Source organism: Lactuca saligna, chromosome 1 (assembly GCF_052625555.1).
Source record: "Lactuca saligna cultivar CGN05327 chromosome 1, ASM5262555v1, whole genome shotgun sequence".
Taxonomy (NCBI): Eukaryota; Viridiplantae; Streptophyta; class Magnoliopsida; order Asterales; family Asteraceae; genus Lactuca; species Lactuca saligna.
In genome coordinates this window covers 21,358,673-21,377,591 of record NC_136417.1, presented here as the reverse complement: position 1 = coordinate 21,377,591, position 18,919 = coordinate 21,358,673, and the positions used below count along the sequence as shown (strand labels likewise).

General features: G+C 31.5%; 3 protein-coding genes and 1 long non-coding RNA gene across 5 annotated transcripts; 1 reads left to right on the top strand and 3 right to left on the bottom strand.

Annotated features, from left to right (window-relative positions):
* Nucleotides 1-494: 494 nt before the first annotated feature.
* Nucleotides 495-1,599, bottom strand: LOC145027772 (protein DELETION OF SUV3 SUPPRESSOR 1(I)-like). The gene is made up of 3 exons (XM_078976931.1): nucleotides 1,488-1,599; nucleotides 1,229-1,346; nucleotides 495-801 (listed from the first exon to the last, which is right to left on the bottom strand). Exons 2-3 carry the CDS (start codon nucleotides 1,323-1,325, stop codon nucleotides 671-673), a joined length of 228 nt encoding a protein of 75 aa, XP_078833057.1. The 5' UTR covers nucleotides 1,326-1,346; nucleotides 1,488-1,599; the 3' UTR covers nucleotides 495-670.
* Nucleotides 1,600-2,061: 462 nt separating this feature from the next.
* Nucleotides 2,062-2,920, bottom strand: LOC145003328 (uncharacterized). Its single transcript, XM_078962463.1, has 2 exons — nucleotides 2,660-2,920; nucleotides 2,062-2,571 (listed from the first exon to the last, which is right to left on the bottom strand). Exons 1-2 carry the CDS (start codon nucleotides 2,918-2,920, stop codon nucleotides 2,062-2,064), a joined length of 771 nt encoding a protein of 256 aa, XP_078818589.1.
* Nucleotides 2,921-8,961: 6,041 nt separating this feature from the next.
* On the top strand, nucleotides 8,962-13,840 carry LOC145027756 (uncharacterized). 2 transcript variants are annotated; one of them, XR_013675558.1, is made up of 4 exons: nucleotides 8,962-9,434; nucleotides 9,985-10,075; nucleotides 11,924-11,992; nucleotides 13,548-13,840. It is a non-coding gene; the product is annotated as an uncharacterized LOC145027756 (long non-coding RNA). The 2 variants fall into 2 exon arrangements; XR_013675556.1 differs by having other exon boundaries at nucleotides 8,963-9,434; nucleotides 10,021-10,075.
* A 671-nt stretch (nucleotides 13,841-14,511) lies between these two features.
* Nucleotides 14,512-17,434, bottom strand: LOC145027729 (putative cyclic nucleotide-gated ion channel 16). The gene is made up of 6 exons (XM_078976930.1): nucleotides 16,757-17,434; nucleotides 16,472-16,684; nucleotides 16,041-16,348; nucleotides 15,768-15,879; nucleotides 15,436-15,672; nucleotides 14,512-15,354 (listed from the first exon to the last, which is right to left on the bottom strand). The coding sequence occupies exons 1-6, from the start codon at nucleotides 17,213-17,215 to the stop codon at nucleotides 14,659-14,661; spliced, it is 2,025 nt and encodes a 674-aa protein (XP_078833056.1). The 5' UTR covers nucleotides 17,216-17,434; the 3' UTR covers nucleotides 14,512-14,658.
* Nucleotides 17,435-18,919: the final 1,485 nt, after the last annotated feature.

The window sequence follows — 18,919 nt, the reverse complement described above, 5'->3', positions numbered from 1 at the left end:
CCAGTCTGTTAAGCATGATGTCTATCTCTTCTCCTCAGTGATGCTCCTATTGTTCGAGGATGTTTAGGCAACCAAACAAGGTACCAATGATAAACCAAGAGGTCCAATGCAATTCATGTTTCTATTCATGTTCATGACCGATCCTCATTTCTTTTTATCTTGCTTGAATAAACTTTATGAATAAACCAGATTTAGCATTCTACTTTAGGAAGATAACTAAATATGACAATGAACTTTGATTTTGACACGCGATTCAATCTTTTAAAAATAGTTTCACTTCCCATGTTTGTGGTTATTTGATTACATCAGTTTATAAATGAGTACACTTTTTTTAAATTTCTATGTTGATTTAAACCTAGTAATTACTATATGTTTTGCCTCTTGATGTATCATATTCTCAATCATCTATATTGGCAAACTTGTAAAATGTGAATGTGGCATAATTTTCATTTAATTTTTGTCATGCCATCCTCCTCGTTTATGTATTCAAAATATTCATACAAATGGAAGTCATAAACATCCATCCGTTAATATCTATTGATTAACAAACATAGTCAAGATCAAACCACAAAAGTTCTAGAGTTGAACAATTTTATAGTTGAAGAGAAATGTAACAGGCAAACAAAGCCATTTTCAAGTCCTAAAACAAAGCTAGATATGTAGATTCAACTCACTTCTTGTCAGCATTGTTTTCAAGCTCTTTCTTGAGATGGAGGGAGAAGTCATCGTTGACATCATCATCATCCCAATCATCTTCCCATTGTTGAGCAAGTTCTTTTCCTTCTTCCTTTCCATCCCACACTGCCCATCAACAACACCATATGATTTAAAATTACAGGTAACATCTAACAATTAACGATTGGTGTAAAATTAGATGATGAACAACAATTTGTATTGCCAAAAACAACCTCCTCGGAAGTGGAAAAGATGGTTTGATGAGTTTATGAATAAATTTAGTTTTCATAAAAGCAAGTATAATGAATGTGTTTATTCAAGATTCAACGATAATGACTTTGTTATGTTATTGCTACTAATAACCAACACTATGCCATAGCTAACAATTAGGCAAAAGCAAGAAACAATCAATCAGCAGCTACGCAACATATATGAGCTTTTCATCATGAGATTTGATGTTGTTCCAGTTACGGATTAATTATATAGCAAAAGGAACAGAGAAATTGTACGGAGAATAGGAAAATTGTTGTCCAAGTTAGGGAAGATAAATTACCTCGATTGATATCAAACTCCTCAAATTCATCGTCATCTTCGAACAGATCAATCGTAGCTTCTTCAGTCACTACCTTAGGTTGTTCCGTCGTTGCCATTCTTGCCTCACTTACAAACACCTGCTTGTAATTGAAAGAAGACGATCAGCTTTCAACAAAAAACCCCAATACTCCCAACCCTAAGTCATGTTTTGCAAAATAAAGCGTGCATTTCACAAAATTATCTAAAAATTACATAAATTCCTAAGAAAGATCACTTACGAGTATTCACAAGAGATAAATCGGTTGAATCGGTGAAGACTCAATAAGAATGAGACTGTAACGGTGAAGCCTCCATTTATATATACGATAACCACATTTAGGCCGGGTCAGGTTAGATAAAAACGGGCTTAGGTCAACCCACCACTAAATCTCAAATCAAAGGGAATTAAGGGCTAAGGGCGCCTGTGTTTCACATAATGTTTTTGAAAGGAATGGAATTTGTCAAAGGAATTAGAATCTGGAGGAATTTGAATCTGAATGTACTAGAAACTTAAATGTGTTTGGTTGACATGGAATGGAATCTGTTTTCTGTTTGGTTTGTTGATTTCTCAACGGAATTGGAAAACAAATTACATATTATGACAAAAATACCCTTTAATGTTTTTTTCTAGCTTATCATATTTTTTAATAAACATGACGAATTTTTATATAATTAAAAAAAATTGAAATAAAACCATTAAATATATAAATATAAAGCAACAAATTCATTATTCTCAATCTCAAATTAAAAAAAAAAAAAAAAGTAACCACACACTATATAAAATAATGTCTAAATACCTAGTTCATAATCATATCATTCTTCCAACATAAACCTCACAAAGTTCTCCCGATCTTCTCCTTCCAAATTCCAAAAACTTAACACGGTTTCAGGGTCACGCATTATTTTCCTACTTGCTTTGAACCTATCAAAGGCACTTAAAGACTGCATTTTTGAAATTTCTGGAATCACCATTGAAGCTTTTTTTTGTACTTCTGTTTCTCCTAGTATTGCTTGGTTCATGCTATTTGCTGCTTTTTCAAGTTTTTCTCCAAGGGTGTTAGCTGCAATAGTTATTCCCTTAATAACTGCATCAACTCTTTTCCTCTTCTTTGAGCATGTGTTTGGAGATTCTTCATTTTCTGTGGTTTGTTCTTCAAAAACATCTTCTACTTGTTCTGATTGCTCTTCATTATTTGCATCTTCTTCCATTTGGGAAAAATCCTTGGCTTTATTCCCTTGAGCTCTATCTTTTCCAAAAATGATACATAAATCCTCGTAATGAGGAAATATCTTATTTCTCCATTTTCCTGCCTCTTTATGAACCTATTTTGTATCATAAAATGTTAGCACATAAAAATTTAATATAAATAATTGAAAAGTAACAAAATACATAAAAGTTATAATATTGTACCTGTATGTAAGAATCCCAAACTGTTGATTCAGCTGTTACAGAATGAGTGGAGCTATCATAACCAAAACCACTTGTGTTCGTACCATTTACCATATCATAAACAACTTGCCAATCTTTTTTCATGGTTTTGATCCTTGACTCAATGTGGGGTTTACCCAATATGCCAGAGTTAGGAATTTTTTCCTTTAATGCATTTTCTAGATGCAGTAAATATCCAGATTTAAAACCATTATCGGCTTTATATCCTCCCATGTTCACCATATTTACCAATGCTTCCACGACCTTGGCATCTTCAGTAATTGTCCAGTTGCGATAGTTTCTGATTTTTTCCATCACACCTACTATTTTTATAAACATAATAACTAGATGAAACAATGCATGCTATAAAAAAATACACAACCATATATATAACAAATATAACCAGTAAAAGTAAATTAAAGCTCATTATTGAAAATAAAAAATGTAGCACAAATTCATAGTAAATGATAAACATAACAAAAATAGAAATGATCAATGTGTAGTATTCCAAGAATCAAACATATTTTGTGCTAAATTGTTTCTAAATGTGCTCCACTCGGTTGATACACCAACAGAAGTGATATTATCATAATCTCCACCACCGACATCTCTGGTTCCCTCGTCTAGTTCAAAGTGGTTCTCAAACGGATCAGTTGTCATTTCCTGCCTTATATAATTATGAAGAAGACAACATGCCATTATGATCTTATTTTTTAGATCAATAGGATAATATGAGTTGTCCCTTAAAATTCCCCATCTTGCCTTTAAAATACCAAAGCATCTTTCTATAACATTTCTTGCAGATGAATGCCTCATGTTGAATAATTCTTTAGGTGTAGTTGGTTGGTGTCCTGCACGCCAGTCATTCAAATGATATCTTTGACCTCTATATGGGGCTAAGAAACCTTCACCATTTGTATAACCAGCACCTACCAAATAATAACCTATATATGTAGTATAGTTAGCATAATTAATAACTAATACGTATCTAAAATAGCAATTATTATACGTACACGGCCTTGGGACCTTCAATCCATGTGGCCTAAGTAAGGCATCTCGAAGCACTCTACCATCCGCAGCTGAGCCCTCCCATCCCGGTAAAACATAGATAAATTGCATATCTTGTGAACACACCCCTAGGACATTTGTGGCAATATCATTTTTTCTTGTCCTGTACTTAGGCTTATCTTTAAGTGGCACTAAGCACTTTATGTGTGTTCCATCTAAAGCTCCTAGGCAGTTCTACATAATATAAGAAAAGAAATGGTCATATGTCATATCAAGCAATTTATGTAGTACTCGAAATTTTTTATTAGTCTAATATATACCTTGAACCACTTCCATCTTTGATCTGTAGAGTTTTCTGTAACAGGTTCCGGTTTCTTAAGCAAATGTGGATGCAACCTTATCACTGCGTTGCAAACTCGCGAAACAATTTTGCTAATTGTTTCTCCAGAACGCTGGAAACGACCTATCATGACCCGATTCTTCACATTATGTGCAATAATGTGAAGAAATATGGCCACTTGTTCATCAATATCCATATGTCTACTTGTTCTTAACCCACCTAGTGTATGAAGCATGTCATACAACTTTGTGAAACATCTTCGGGTCATCTTGAGAGTTGATATGCACGTAGTGTCACTTTTGTAAGCGTATTTGTGCATTATTGATTGTCGATCCACATCCGACGATATGTTTTTTATACATGGTTTACCTCCTCTGTATATTTGTAGTAGCTTGCACACCGTGATAAAAAACCATGTAATACTAGTCATAACTTCATTCCAAAATGTAACGACTATTTGACTTATCTTTTTTCTATGTTTGCTTCTAGTTAGACTAAGCCGTGCCATTTCCTGCTCATCTCCCAGAAAAGGAAAATTTTACAATTTAAAGACATAATAATTGACATTGTTGTGGATTTTAATCGTCAACAAATTTGAGTTTTAGTAGAAATTTGTTTGATTTTTGTCTCATCTTTTCCAAGAAAACAAACATAATGGCAAAAGGATTGAAAACAAAAAATCATGCAGGTAAAAAAAAAAAACACCACACAAGCAAAAACACAAACACTTGGTGTGCATACTTCTACCTACAACTAGTACATGTTACCAACAGTAAATTTCAACCACAAAATTAACAATTACTTTACTTGAAGGCTTAATTGCAGTTACATCACATAAAAGAACACATAGTTGAATTGTAGTAGGATGTCAACAATGATAATTAAAGCATTCTCATTGATGCGATACTGCCGGCACAACAAATATCCAACGATTAAAAAAAAACGGCCAACATGCGTTTAACAAACAATCACAAATTGAATAAAATATATATAAATATTATTTGAAGAACGGTAGATGATCAATTCGGCATTTGCTTGACAATGAAAAGGATGAAACAAAGAATAGGAAGAACAACTAACCTCAGGCAACAAAGGTATCAGAGGCGCACAGCAAAAACGATCGACAATTGAATTGTATTGTAGAACCGATCGAGATATGTAGATATATTGAGATACGATAATCGGGGAAAAGATAATGACAATCGGTTGTTTTTTTTTTTTTTTTGATTTCACAAGCGTATAGATAATAGGAGGATATAGAATTGAATATAGATTCTTGATATGTTGGGAAAGAATTAGAAATCAATCAACTGCAGAATTAAAATATGATTATGGAAATCCGATTCCATTCAATTGTGTTAAGCGTGTCAAAGCCAACAAATAAAGGGGTAAAATAACTCCTTAAACACTACTACTTTGTACTAGAAATGTAATACAAGGTAAGTAGGGTCGATCCACAGAGACACGGAACAAATGTTTATACCTTTTTGCGGAAGGTACAATAATGGTCACATAAATGGGGGGGTTGGTATGCAATGATTTAAACAAGTGGATAAAGCAATACGTAAATGATCAATTAAATAAAACAAATTCAGGATTTGTGATAACTCCAACTCTATGCAAGACAATTTAACAATGTGATTCCAATGATGAAATAATATCTACTCAATTTCACCTAAGTTGGTACTTGAAGTGTTAACAAGTTCTAACACTTCTCATTCACCAAGTTGTCAAATTCAAAACAAGCTCTTTGAAAATAACCTAACCTTCTAATTTAAGTCTAAACAAGCTCTTAGATAGAAATCAAAAGGTTGCAATAAGATTTATGTGAATGTTCCCAACAACACCCAATATTCCTCACAAGCTTGGGAGTTTAAGAGTATGTGAATAAGATTTACACTAAATTCATTCAATGGAAATCAATTTAGTGTTTGTTACTTAGTCCAATTCACAAAACAATTACGGATTTTGCAATTAGATAACTTGAATGACCTAACCCTAATTCAAATGGCCAATAAGAATTAAAATTAGAATCAAACATTCAATTGAAACAAAATCAAATTCACTAGGTAGGAATTGGAAGTAAACATCAAATCACATGATTGAAATCACAACTAAAAAGTCAAGACATAAAGTTGGAGAATTTAGGGTTCTAGCCAATCATGGCTAGAACAAGATCACAAATCTGGAAAATGAAATTAAAGTTCTTACAAAATGAAATCAAATGTTCCCAATTGTTAATCAACTTCAAAATCCTCAAGATATTCGCCTTCTCTACTCCAAAAGTCGACCCCCTAAGTAAAAAGTTGGTTCCCCCCTTTAAAAATGGTGAAAAACTGCTTTAAAACCCGCATTTACGTTTACACGGCCCGTGTAAATTAACACTGTCATTTACACGGCCCGCGTAAATTAACACTGTCATTTACACGGCCCGCGTAAACGCAAAAATATATTGCGCAGAAATCTACGTTTACACGGCCCGCGTAAACGCAAGGCTTCCATTTACACGGCCGTGTAAACGTCTGTAAAGCCAAAATTCTCATTTCTTTGATATCTTGCTCCTCGGTGCTCCGCAAGTCCTGAAATTTTGTCCACAACTTTTATTTACCTCCTCCAACGATATCCTTCCTCCAAAAGTCCCTAAAATATCACAAAAGTATTTGAATGAAATTGCCTCGTGAAAAATCCCGAAAAACATGCAAAATGCATGAGTTTAAGCCTATATGCAATGTATTTTTATGAAATAAAGCTACAAAATGGGTACATGAAATGCACCTAACAAATTGGTAAGCCAAACACGATAACTACGGGATTCTAGTTTCCATTTCCTTCACTTTCCTTAGGAATCCCACAAAGCAAACGCGCCCTAAGTAATCTTACCATTGCAAATTAGGTTTTCAAATAAAATAATTATTTTTTCAAGTTTTTGAAAAATAACTATTTTCTCGGTATGCCCTAATTCCGGAATATTGTTTATATCACAATTTTTTTTTCTAATTTTGAAAGAAATCTTTTTATATTTTTTGGATTCCGAATGCTATATTTTGAAATGTTTAATATCATCGTTTTCCAATTAAATATCTAATTTTATACACTAATATTGTATATAGTTCACATTATTATGTTTGTTTAGTTTTTGTGTTAAATTTAAGAAAAACGTTTTTTTTTCTCGAAGTTCTGGAATTGTTTTTCGGATTCTGGACTTGTTTTTGAAATTTTGGAGTTCTTTTTCTGAAATCCGGAATGTTGGTACGAAATCAGGAATATTGTTCCAGAATCGATCAAAAAAATGTTTTTTCTTGGTCTGGAATGCCTTTTTCTGGACTAGATGGTTATTTTGCTAAAAAAAATAGTTATTTTCTTTAAATAAATGTTATAAATTGGTTAAATTACTTAATTTTCCAAATTACAGAGAAGTTATAAGTTATGAATATCACTGATTCTCTCTTAATCTCTTCTCTTGATTTTAATATTTGTCTTGATCTAATGATTAGGAGGATAAGTAAGAAAAAAATGTTGGAGGATATTTGATTTCTCATTTGGTATAAGATCATCCATAATGCATTGAACTTCATAGAGTTTAATGGATTGTCACATCATCTTTCTACAATCCATATAACTCTATAATTTTTTTCTCTACAATGTATTGAGCTCTACAAAGTTCAATAGAATGTTATAAAAAGTAATTTATAATAAATATTTATGAATTAAAAACTTTTATTTTCCAATTGAAGAGTTAAATGATCATTCAACTCCAAATTTATTGAATGTCAAAGTGACATCTCACAATGGTAGAGTTTCATTTATTGAATAACAATGAATTTGTCATATCATTCAATTCTCCCATTGAACTCATCGTTATGGATGCTTTAATTCAAAGGGTTGATGAGAAGTTGTAAGTTGTTATGAATTTTTGTAACGATATGGATTTTTTTAGTGACATATATTATGTAATAGTTTGTTATCATTTTTGTCAGTTTATATAACACACTGAATCTTTTACGGTTTATACATGTTTATATCGATAAAAGAACTTTAAAACTTAGAGAATGATATATATATATATATATATATATATATATATATATATATATATATATATATATATATATATAGAGAGAGAGAGAGAGAGAGAGAGAGAGAGAGAGAGAGGTAGGTAGGTAGGTTCCGTTGAGATTAAAAATAAAATACAGATCTTGAGATTCAACCTCAACTACATATTTCATATTTGCTGCTTTAAGCCTCCGTACCGGCGCGGCAGGCCTAGTATAATCATAAATGATTATACAACGTCGCCCATTCCTTTCTCCTCCGCCACCATCCCCACCACCATAATCGTCACCGCCACCACCACTACTACCACCTCTAACACCAGCTGATCCCACCACTGTCTCCTCCGTTACATATATCACCATTACCTCTGTTACCACCACCTCTTCTACCACCAACTGTCATAATCATTTATGATTACTCAATTTATGAACATACATATATGTATAATCATTTATGATTAGGCATATACGTATAAACATGTATAATCCTATATAATTATACATCTCTGCCATATAATCATTTATGATTAGATATACCTTGTTGTTGTCGGTATGCTGGAGCATTAGAGCGGCAAATGAGAAATATGTGGCTGAGTTGAATATCAAGATCTCTACTTTTTTTAATCTCAAGTGAACTGTCCCATATATATATATATATATATATATATATATATATATATATATATATATATATATATATATATATATATATAACAAAAATCCACGTCCACATCACAGGAAAATAATATCTCTTCCTAATAAAAAGCTTTCTAAAGTGTCACATATCCCTCTTATAAACACCAACATTCCACGTGTCATTTTCTTCCATTTTCTCATAAAATTATTTCCACCTATTCTTCAAACAACTCCGTCCCTGAAAATCAGCACTTAAAATTAGAAACTATATTGAATCCTAAAATCTCGCTTGTTATCTCTCCTTATTAACCTTCTTCAAAATTGAATTTTCTTTTGAAAACCTAGCTATTTCGGCTAAATCAAAGTTTAAAAGGAGCACTATCAATATGGCATTCCATCATCTGTAAACCTCAGTTAGTCTAGCATCCTTCAAGGCCGCCTTCCTTGGCCACTAGCGAACTAACCATTTTCACCGCGATCTACCACCGGTCTTACCTTGAATCAACCTAGATCTCGCATTACCCTCAAATCCGGTTACTTTTCCAGCCACCAGGTTCGTTTAGTGCCGCCGTCACTCCCCCTCCTTCCGACTAAAATCTACCATGTTAGGGATCAACCATCATCGTTCAAATTTTCAAGTACAAAAAAGTTGTCGTTCGCTCCCAAAGCTATCACTTTCTCTCTCACCATGAGAAACCCTAACCACCTAAAGTTGAATCAGGTTCATGAATCCTTCTTCTTCGTTTCTACTTATTTTTATTGTGAATCAAGTTCAAAAATCACAAGGTGTTAACTTTTTTGTGTAATTTGTTCTTTTATCCATTTCTTTATGAAGTTCGTATGTATATTTTTATGACGTTTTATTTTCTTTATCCAGACTCACTTTTTGGAAACATTGAGTTTGTGACACTTTATATTTAAATTTTTTTTGTGAAGAAACCTCTATCTACAAAGTGCCCATATGAGCATCTTTAATGATTTCTTAAATTTTTTTGGCATATTTGTTGTCTTAAGTTTAATTACTTGGTGCTTCATGTAACAACATTCATTCTTTTATTTGGAATGATTCTGTGATACAATCATAATCATTTTGTTAAACTTGCATTTGATTTTTTTTTTTTTTTTTCATTTTTTGTTTTATATGTTATTCTAGGTTGAAGTGAATATCTTTTAAGGGAATTCTAACGATATCCATTATGGGTTTTTGTTTGGGCATTTTGAAATTATGTAAACTTCAAAATCTAATTTTTATATAACCCGTAACTCTACAGTGTTGTGGTTGTTTTTTTTTCCTTTTGATTTTGAAGACTAGACAGTAGCTGCCTAAAGTGTCGGTATGTTTGTGCTACTCAATCACAATAGGTAATCATACTTGTGCTTTTCTATTTTCTCATTTCCCCCTTTCATATGTTCCTGAGCTTTTCAACAAGATCAATAAAATCAACATGCTTTTTTATTTATGTTGTATTAATTGATATTGTTGTTTGTTATGGATTAGCAGAAAACGGGACAAGGTTTATAGATAAATATAATGTGTGTGTGTGTGTATTTAAGTCATAAATATGTATGATAAATACCATATTATATCATCATTGTTTCCACCAAACAATGGCTATATGTGCCTATTTATAGCGTTTTATATCAGTTGTATAAAATAGGAGTGTAATGGTAATTTATTTGATTAGTCTATAACAAAAATTATGCTTTGTGTCTTGTTTACTACTTAAATGCATAAAATAATATTATACTTTGAAATTGAACCTATAAATACAAAAAAGTCGAGAACAAAATAGGGGTGGGGTATAATGGTCAATTTGATTGGTTGGGTTATAACCGAAGTTATTGCTATCAAAAGATTGAATATGATAATGCAATGTTATTTAATTGTTTGTGTTTTTTTTTTTTTTTTTTTTTTTTTTTTTTTTTGTGTTCATATACCTCTAAATAACAATATTCTTTCAATTATAAGTCTCATATAGCATCCCACTTTCATAGATAAACAATTATTTTTTAAAAAAAGAATAGGGACCTTTTTCGTAAAGTTAGTAAAATTGGGTCCATTCATGTATTTACATTTCCCTAATATTAAACATGGACCATTTATGTAATTTATACTCTTTTTTATACTTCATTATCATACAACAACATAGCACTGCACATTTAATTTTTTATGTTTCTTTTATTGATTATTGTTATGCTCTTCTAAAAATATATAAAATGATGGTTTTTTTATCATAGCATCTTACTGTCAATTCCTTCTAATATAACATTGTGTTTTGAAAGTTCAACCCATTGTACCAGACTTGCTCTAAATCAGAAATATAATGCTAAGAATATACATAACTTACACATAACTTACACAGTTGCCATTTATGTTAATATTTAAAATAAGTATATATTTTTTAACATATTGTTTTTTGGTTTTTTATCACATGTATGGTGTTTTTGCTTAATAGGGCATCGTACTTTGATCATGAAAGGGCAATATACTAAAAAAATATGTTTATTTTTCGGAAAATGCAATATAAACCAAGACAACTTGTTTCAATTTTTTTTAAATATTTACCACTTCAGTTTAGTCAATATTCTTTACATAGGAACAATGTAAGCGTTTTTTTTAAACATACATCATTTACATAGGGACCATTTTTTAAAACACAGACCATGTATGTGTGCTTTAATACAATGTTTAATTAATTTTATAGTGCATCGTACTATGTAATATAACATCCTATTATTAGTATGTATATCATATTTGGTATAATTAATTTTTTTATAACTAAATCATTTATGTATCAAATACTATGTTTAGTTAACTTTATAGAATTTCACTATTCATTGATGTTAGTATTTAATTGAAATAATCATTTTACCCTTACTTTTATTTTTGTATGTTTATAATTATGTTGTATTTATTGGCAATGTACTTTACATTTTCTTTTTAAAACTTATTTTATAACTATATGTTATGTCTAATACAAATTATTAAAATATTCCCCATATGGCAGCTACAAATCTTGATTTCACTATCAAGGTAAAATAACTAAAGTTATGGACCCTTAAAAACAACACAGATCCTAACGATTTGCATTCGAAATGATTTTCGTAGATGAAAAAGTATATTCTACAACTTATTTATTATTATTATTATTATTATTTAATATACATTTTTTTGACCATTTGTTAATGTTCTATTGTTTTTGTTTTTAGCGAAGTGTAATTTAAGCTACTTTTTTTTGGAGATGTCAGCAAGAGATTTCAGTTGAGAAACAAAATCGGGTATGTAAATATAATTTTACTTCTAAAAAATTATATTTAACATTTCATCCTTGTATATTATTGATCTAAAGTTTGTTCTTTTAGAAAAATTACATATACAACAATGTACTTTGAAAGTACAATGCTATAATTCATAATAGTTTGAAAGTACATTGATATATAGTAATTACTTTTCTTTTAATTATTTTTATTTACAATTTCATAGAATTGTAATTCTTATACCAATGTACTTTCACATTTACATTTCTTTATTTTGTAAAAAATGATTTTAAAAAAAAATGACCATTAAATCCATTTTATTAAATTGTATGACTTATGTAGCAATGACTGTAATGTACTTTTGAATATTGTTTAAAAAAATAACATTTTAATAATTTAAGTCAATTCTATGTTTTATAACAATGTACTATCTAATAAACTTTGTTATAATTTGTAAAAATGGAATCTTTTTTGAAACATCTTAGGATTTTAAAATTCAATGACGATTCTTTAATTTTACATTTACACAATTAACAATCTATTAGAGTATATATTGGTTACGTATATGTTTAAAAAAAAGTTCAATACAACAGCATACTAATCTTTAATGATAGAATTTAGTTTAATTAAATTAGCATTTTCTACAAAAAAAAAATTATTACTAATTAATTACTTTAGCTTATTTATATTTTTTTCAGCTTGGATTTGCTTTGAAGTTATTTTCGCCCGAACTCAATTAAAAAAAAACATTTGACTTTTAAAGTAAACGTAACAGATTACAATGTAAGGTACAAAATAATGTCTACTCCATCTAAAAGGAAACCAAAGATAAGCAAATTATCAGTGAGTTGCAAAAAAACAAAAACAAAAAAAAAACTTATTAGGCACGAAATCATTATTTAAATGTGTAGCCTGATAATTTAGAGTGTTTGATAATTTCACATAGTATTTGTATTTGTTATTTTTTAGTGACCTTTATTTAATTTAATTTTTTATAAAAATGTTTCAAATTATTAAGATGTGAACTTTTTTCAATAATATTAGTATTGTAGCCTTATAATTTAGAGTAAATTACTGCAATCGTTCCTATGGTTTGGTTAAAATTGCACGTCTGGTTCTTAACTTTTTTTTGCACTCGGATCGTCCCTTTGGTTTGATTTTATTATGTTCTTCATCCCTATGGTTTGGTCAAAATTGCACGTTTGGTCTCTAACTTTATGTATGTAGGGGACGAAAAACGCAACAAAATCAAACCATATGGACAATCCGAGTGCAAAAAAAGTTTGGGACTAAACGTGTAATTTTGATCAAACCATAGGGACCATTTCAGTAATTTACTCTATAATGTAGAGTTTTTTAACATCGTTACGGTTGATTTGGAATCCCAAGAAAAGGCAATTATAAATGTATTATACAATCATCTTTTAGTCGAACACACAAAATAATATTATTTTTTTGACTATCATTTTATATATTATAATGTTTTTTAAGGATCTCAATCCGGTAAAAATATAACCCCATTTAATGTGAAGATTTTGACACCACCAAATCCTCATCATATGTAATCTAATCGTAGATTTAAGATGCAAGTTGGATGAAGTTTTTGATATTGATGACTACGCGAATTCGTCGTCAACAAAAGCATGTGTGGTAGCAGGAAATGAGGAGAAGATGAAGTTGTTGATTCCAAAACTTGAAAAATAATGATTCTAAGGTTTTCATATCAACTATAACTATCATTTAAATCCTTATAATTATGGCTTTAAATTTTAGGTTAGAACTATTACTTACTTTTCCGAAGTAATAAATATAACTCTTATTAGAATTATATTATCTTGCATAATTTATACAATTACCGTCATATTTGTATGGCTTATTTTGCTATTTTGTGCATATCTATGAATTAATTACTTAAGTGAATTTACAACAACATGGTAACTAAATTGCAGACAAAGTATTATGTTTATTTAGTTTTCTAAATAATTCAGTTCTCTTACAATCTTAAATAATATGCTACATTTTTTTAACGTTTAATATTTTTCTTATTTATATAATAATTATAATCGTATCAACCATCATTTTTACGGAGTATAACCTAGTATGTAAAAAAAACATATAAGATTGTTGCATAAATAAACAGAAACACTAGTTTAATCTTAGAAACCGACAAAAGATGTCAAGTTGAATCTAGCGTCTTCTTACATGAAAGCTCATCGTTCAATCTTTGTTCATGTCATTCTTTTAAGAAAATTTCAACTCACAAAAAGGGGAAATTATTCGGCTGATATGGAGACAGTTTTTTATGGTTCCATTTGCCTTTCCTTATTCGAGGTTGTTTTTTTTTTTTTTTTTTTTTTTTTTTTTTTAATATGTCCAATGAATAGAATTTGTTAGCATTTTTTATTATTATTCTAATCATTTAATTCATAAATTATTATTGGTATAATTCATAAATAAACTTATGAAAACCTCTTATGATATTGATTTTTTGTTCAACAAAAAACTCAATGAAAAAGCCGATACTCTAAAACACAATAGAATCAGTAAAAGCAAGTCGCATTGGCTTGAATGGCATCGACAAATGTCCAAACTTTGAATCTTGTAACAAAAGTTACTCGTCAAAATAATGGGTAATCGGATCCCCAAAAAGGACAAAGTGACAAACTGCAAATCCCGACTTCATCAACTCAAGAGAAATCAGGCTCATCCGGCTTGAATAACTTCGGCATCTCTAAGCTCGAGGAACCAGAACCCACAACCGTTTCTGTGTGACTAATCCCTCTTTTCGTATTCGCCGCAAATCTTGACGCCAATATCGTCGCTCCCAAATGCTGCACATTCTGATCATTACCATCATCACCATAATAGTACTGAAACAACCCTTCTTGCCTCGCCAATTCATCCGCTAGTTTCTTCCTCTTATGCCGTCTCCACGCCGCCTGTATATAACACGCTCCCCATGTCCGCCATTGATGCGAGTAATACCTAAAAGCGTGTTGCAGCTTCTTGCTATGAAGTCGTTTAAACTGTTTCGCTACAAATCTCAAATCTTCTGCTCGAAGTGCAAACGCTTCCACTTCATTTAGGGCTTTTACTGTTCGAGTCGACGACGGGAGGTTAACGTTTGAATCGGGGGTTAAAACCCAGGTCAGTAATTCTTCGCCACAGAAATCACCCGCTTTCAGAGTGATGGAGTTGTAGAATCCCGATCGCCCTCCATTGGTCGTCGAGCTCTCGAGCTGACCTCTTATCACGAATGTCATCTCGTTCACCGGATCCCCTTCTCGAACCAAATATTGGCCTTTCGTGCTTAATGATTGAACTAGGTGTTCACATATCACGTGTAGAAGCTGATCATCATCCATTTGCGAGAAGAAAGGTACCTGCAGTTTTTGTTCCATTTTCATACATTACAATCTCTTCCCCTCTGTTTTCTGCTTTTGTTTAACTGAACAAAAACTTACACGACGAACAAGAGCCAAACAAAGATGCCTCTGAATTTGTCGTCGTAAATCCAAGGGTAAAGCACGAAGGATGTCTTCTTCATCTACTCCTCTGGTTGCAAGCCATTTGTATTGAACGAATCTACGGATTTTATCCTGTAAATCTGGTGGCAACTGTCTGTGTCTCATCCATTCTTCAGTGTCCCTTCTTTTGACCCTCCATTCTTCTAGTCTCGCAGTTGTAGATTGGAGGTACGTCTTCACGAGTCACAACACAAATATTCAAAATCATATCAAACCCTAAAATCACCTTTGAAAGTGTAAAAAAAAAAAACCAAAGTTTTATTTTATACCTGCATATTGCCAATAAGCAAACAGAATATAACTAAGCCTCCAAGGCATACGCCACAGCCAAAAAGCGTTTCCCCCATGCTTGTACTCGTCTCCAAATTTTGCCCATATGAACTGCACATCAGCACATGTTTTTTAATTGATTTAAAATACCACCCACGAACCAACTATAATGTTAATAATTTGATACATGAAATATATATATATATATATATATATATATATATATATATATATATATATATATATATATATATATATATATATATATATACCTAAGACTTTTTAAGCCGAACCAAAAGCAGAAGAAGTATTTTTCAAAGAAAGGTGCGGATGTGACTCCTTCAGTGAAAGCAGGACCATACATCCCAAATGTAAAATTAATGGGGCTACTTTCGGCGCTACAATTACCCAAAACCTGAGTTTTTGTTAACCAAGCATCCCGACCCGGTTCATCCACATGGTCACAATCGAAATAAACACGGTTGCAGGGATACGTCATGTTCTTCTCTTTCGCACATTCTTCTTTCCAACATGAATATTGCCTCTCAATAGCCAATAAATACCATGTAGCTCCAATAACCTGCACTGATAGATATCATAAAAATCAAATTAAATAACACATGATAATTGTTTTTTTTTTTTTTTTTACTGTTGGATATGATATAGTATGATTATTTAGATCGGAGTTAATTTGCTTGCTTACGTGGCTAGCAAGCATATAGAGCATGATGTAGTAAGCGGCCCCCGCCCATGCGGTTTTGGCAATTACACCCGTAGTTTTTGTAATGCGTTGGTTTAAAGGAAATATGACAAATAATCGTGGGATATATTGAACGATGATAACCAGAGAAATCGAATGGTTGGCATGAGCAGCTGTAGGACTTCTCACAGCTGGAATCACAAACCAAATGAAAAGCTGCAAAAATCAAAAATCATGGTGATTAACAAATTGTTACACAATATATCAATATATCATATATGAATGAACCTGAGGCAATGGGAGAGCAGCAGCAAAATCAACAGAAAACCCTGTTCTTAAGTAGCGTAAAGCAATTTTGCGTGGATCCATAACAAGATCACCCCGCCCAAAAACCCTTGAATTTGGGGCGATATAAGCTGTACGGAACTTGATGAAGATATGGATAAAAGAGATTACGTCAATGAGAGAACGCCAAACAGTGATAATTGCTGCAAAACCATAATCAGATCGCATACAGTATTTGTCCCTTGAGATCTCGGGTACAAGGAAGTAAAGTGGATCAACGAAAAGGGCCATGAGGCAGGTGATCAGGAACATGTGGTTCCATCTGGAAATTAACTGACCACCTGGATCGAAGATCTGCGTCCACCATGACGCCTTTTGGTTATTGGCTGTGATTAAATTGCTTGTTGTGGTTTTCGGGATGCTACTGGTGGATGAAAGACGAATGTATTTCATTTTGTTCATGATTCCTTCAGAATGTTTCAAAATCTGCGTTCAATTCGATGGAGAAATAAGAAACTGTGATTGGAGAAGAAGGGGGAGAAATTAACGGTAAGACATTGCAAAGCGCGAATTAATAAGAGAATTTGAAACCAGTGGATGAAAAGGACGAAGTGGGTAAATTAGCCACAAGTATGGTGTTTATTGGTTAGTTTTCGATTTTCTTGGCTTGATTTTCTTTTAAGTTTTAATCCATGCCATCAAACCAAATTGAATTCGATGTTGATGAAACTTGATCATAATTGAATTCCAACGTATTGACTCGGATTCAAATTGAAAAAAAAGGAACTTCAATTCCAAATTATGTTACTTGTCTTTTTTTACTTGAAAAATATAATTATTATAAAAAAGTTTATAATTAATTAAAGAGATCTATATTGATCGGTTTAGTTTTCTCCTTTGGATCATTCAAAGAAAAACAAATTTTGTTTCAATCAAACGGAATCGAACAAAAAAAAAACTCAAAATTAAAATACAAATCAGGAAACCAAAATTAAATTAAAATTTTGCAAAGTTGGGCTTCGTTTTATTTTGGTTCCCACCAAAATACTGAAAAATCAAGTTATAATTGGTAATCACATCTTTTTATGGGAGAATTTTGTATTTGTCTTCACTAAATGGCAAAATATTGTATTTGTGGGGTTTAATCTGTAATATTATATTTATTTTTTATAAGCTTTCAAAATATTTTGTCCAAAATCCTGTTTTTTAATACTTTTAAACATCTTATAATCTTTTTTCCAAATTAAAATCATTATAATTATAAAAAAGAAGTAAATGGACAATACTAGCCATGCTTCTTTAACTCTCGGGAAGCTTTAAATCGGATCAACATGTTTAGCGTCATCTATCTTCAATCTGGAGGAGGCTGTTGTTAGCTGGTTTATTTGCATCTGCCACCTTCGAGGCGTCCTAGTGTCCCTGGATCATTGATCAATTGAACCCCACAACTTAGATGACATTTTGGCAATTGTCTATTGCCTAATGCATCAAAAGCTTAATTGTGCATTCAGGGCAACAATCTACAATCTCTCAGTTATTCCTAAAGCCACTAAAAAGACAAACACACCGTGGTAATTTAAAACAACGAACTTTACAATGGTTTAGAGCAATGAGCTTGGATTTAGTATCACTTGGGAGTATTTGCACGGGACTTCGCTTCAAAACAACATTGTACTTTTTAACACAACCAAGAGAAATCAAGCATGATAAAGAGGATTTGAGAAATCAGGAACCAAAAAATAGCAGCGGCCCCAAAAATGTAGAAATGCTTTGCAAATATAAACACCCGCAAACTAGCAACTTCCGTAGGAAGGTTTGTCAGCCATTTGCAAACGGAGGTATAATAACATTCCCATAAACGAACGCTATACTGTTTTATAAATTTAACAACCTCTATATAGCAAACTATTTTTTAAGGAAGAGATGACAGATGCAAATAAACCGGCCGACAACGACCTCTCCTAGACATTAGACTTTTTTTAATATTTATAATAATAGTAATTTTTAAATAATTTTAATAAGGGTAGTATTGTCTAATGTGAGTCTAATTTCCATTTAATATTTTAATAATTACAATAAAAGGGTAAAAAAAATATTAAAAATAAAGATTTGGACCATGTTATATTTTGATAGCTTATAAAAAATAAATATGATATTTAGACATTA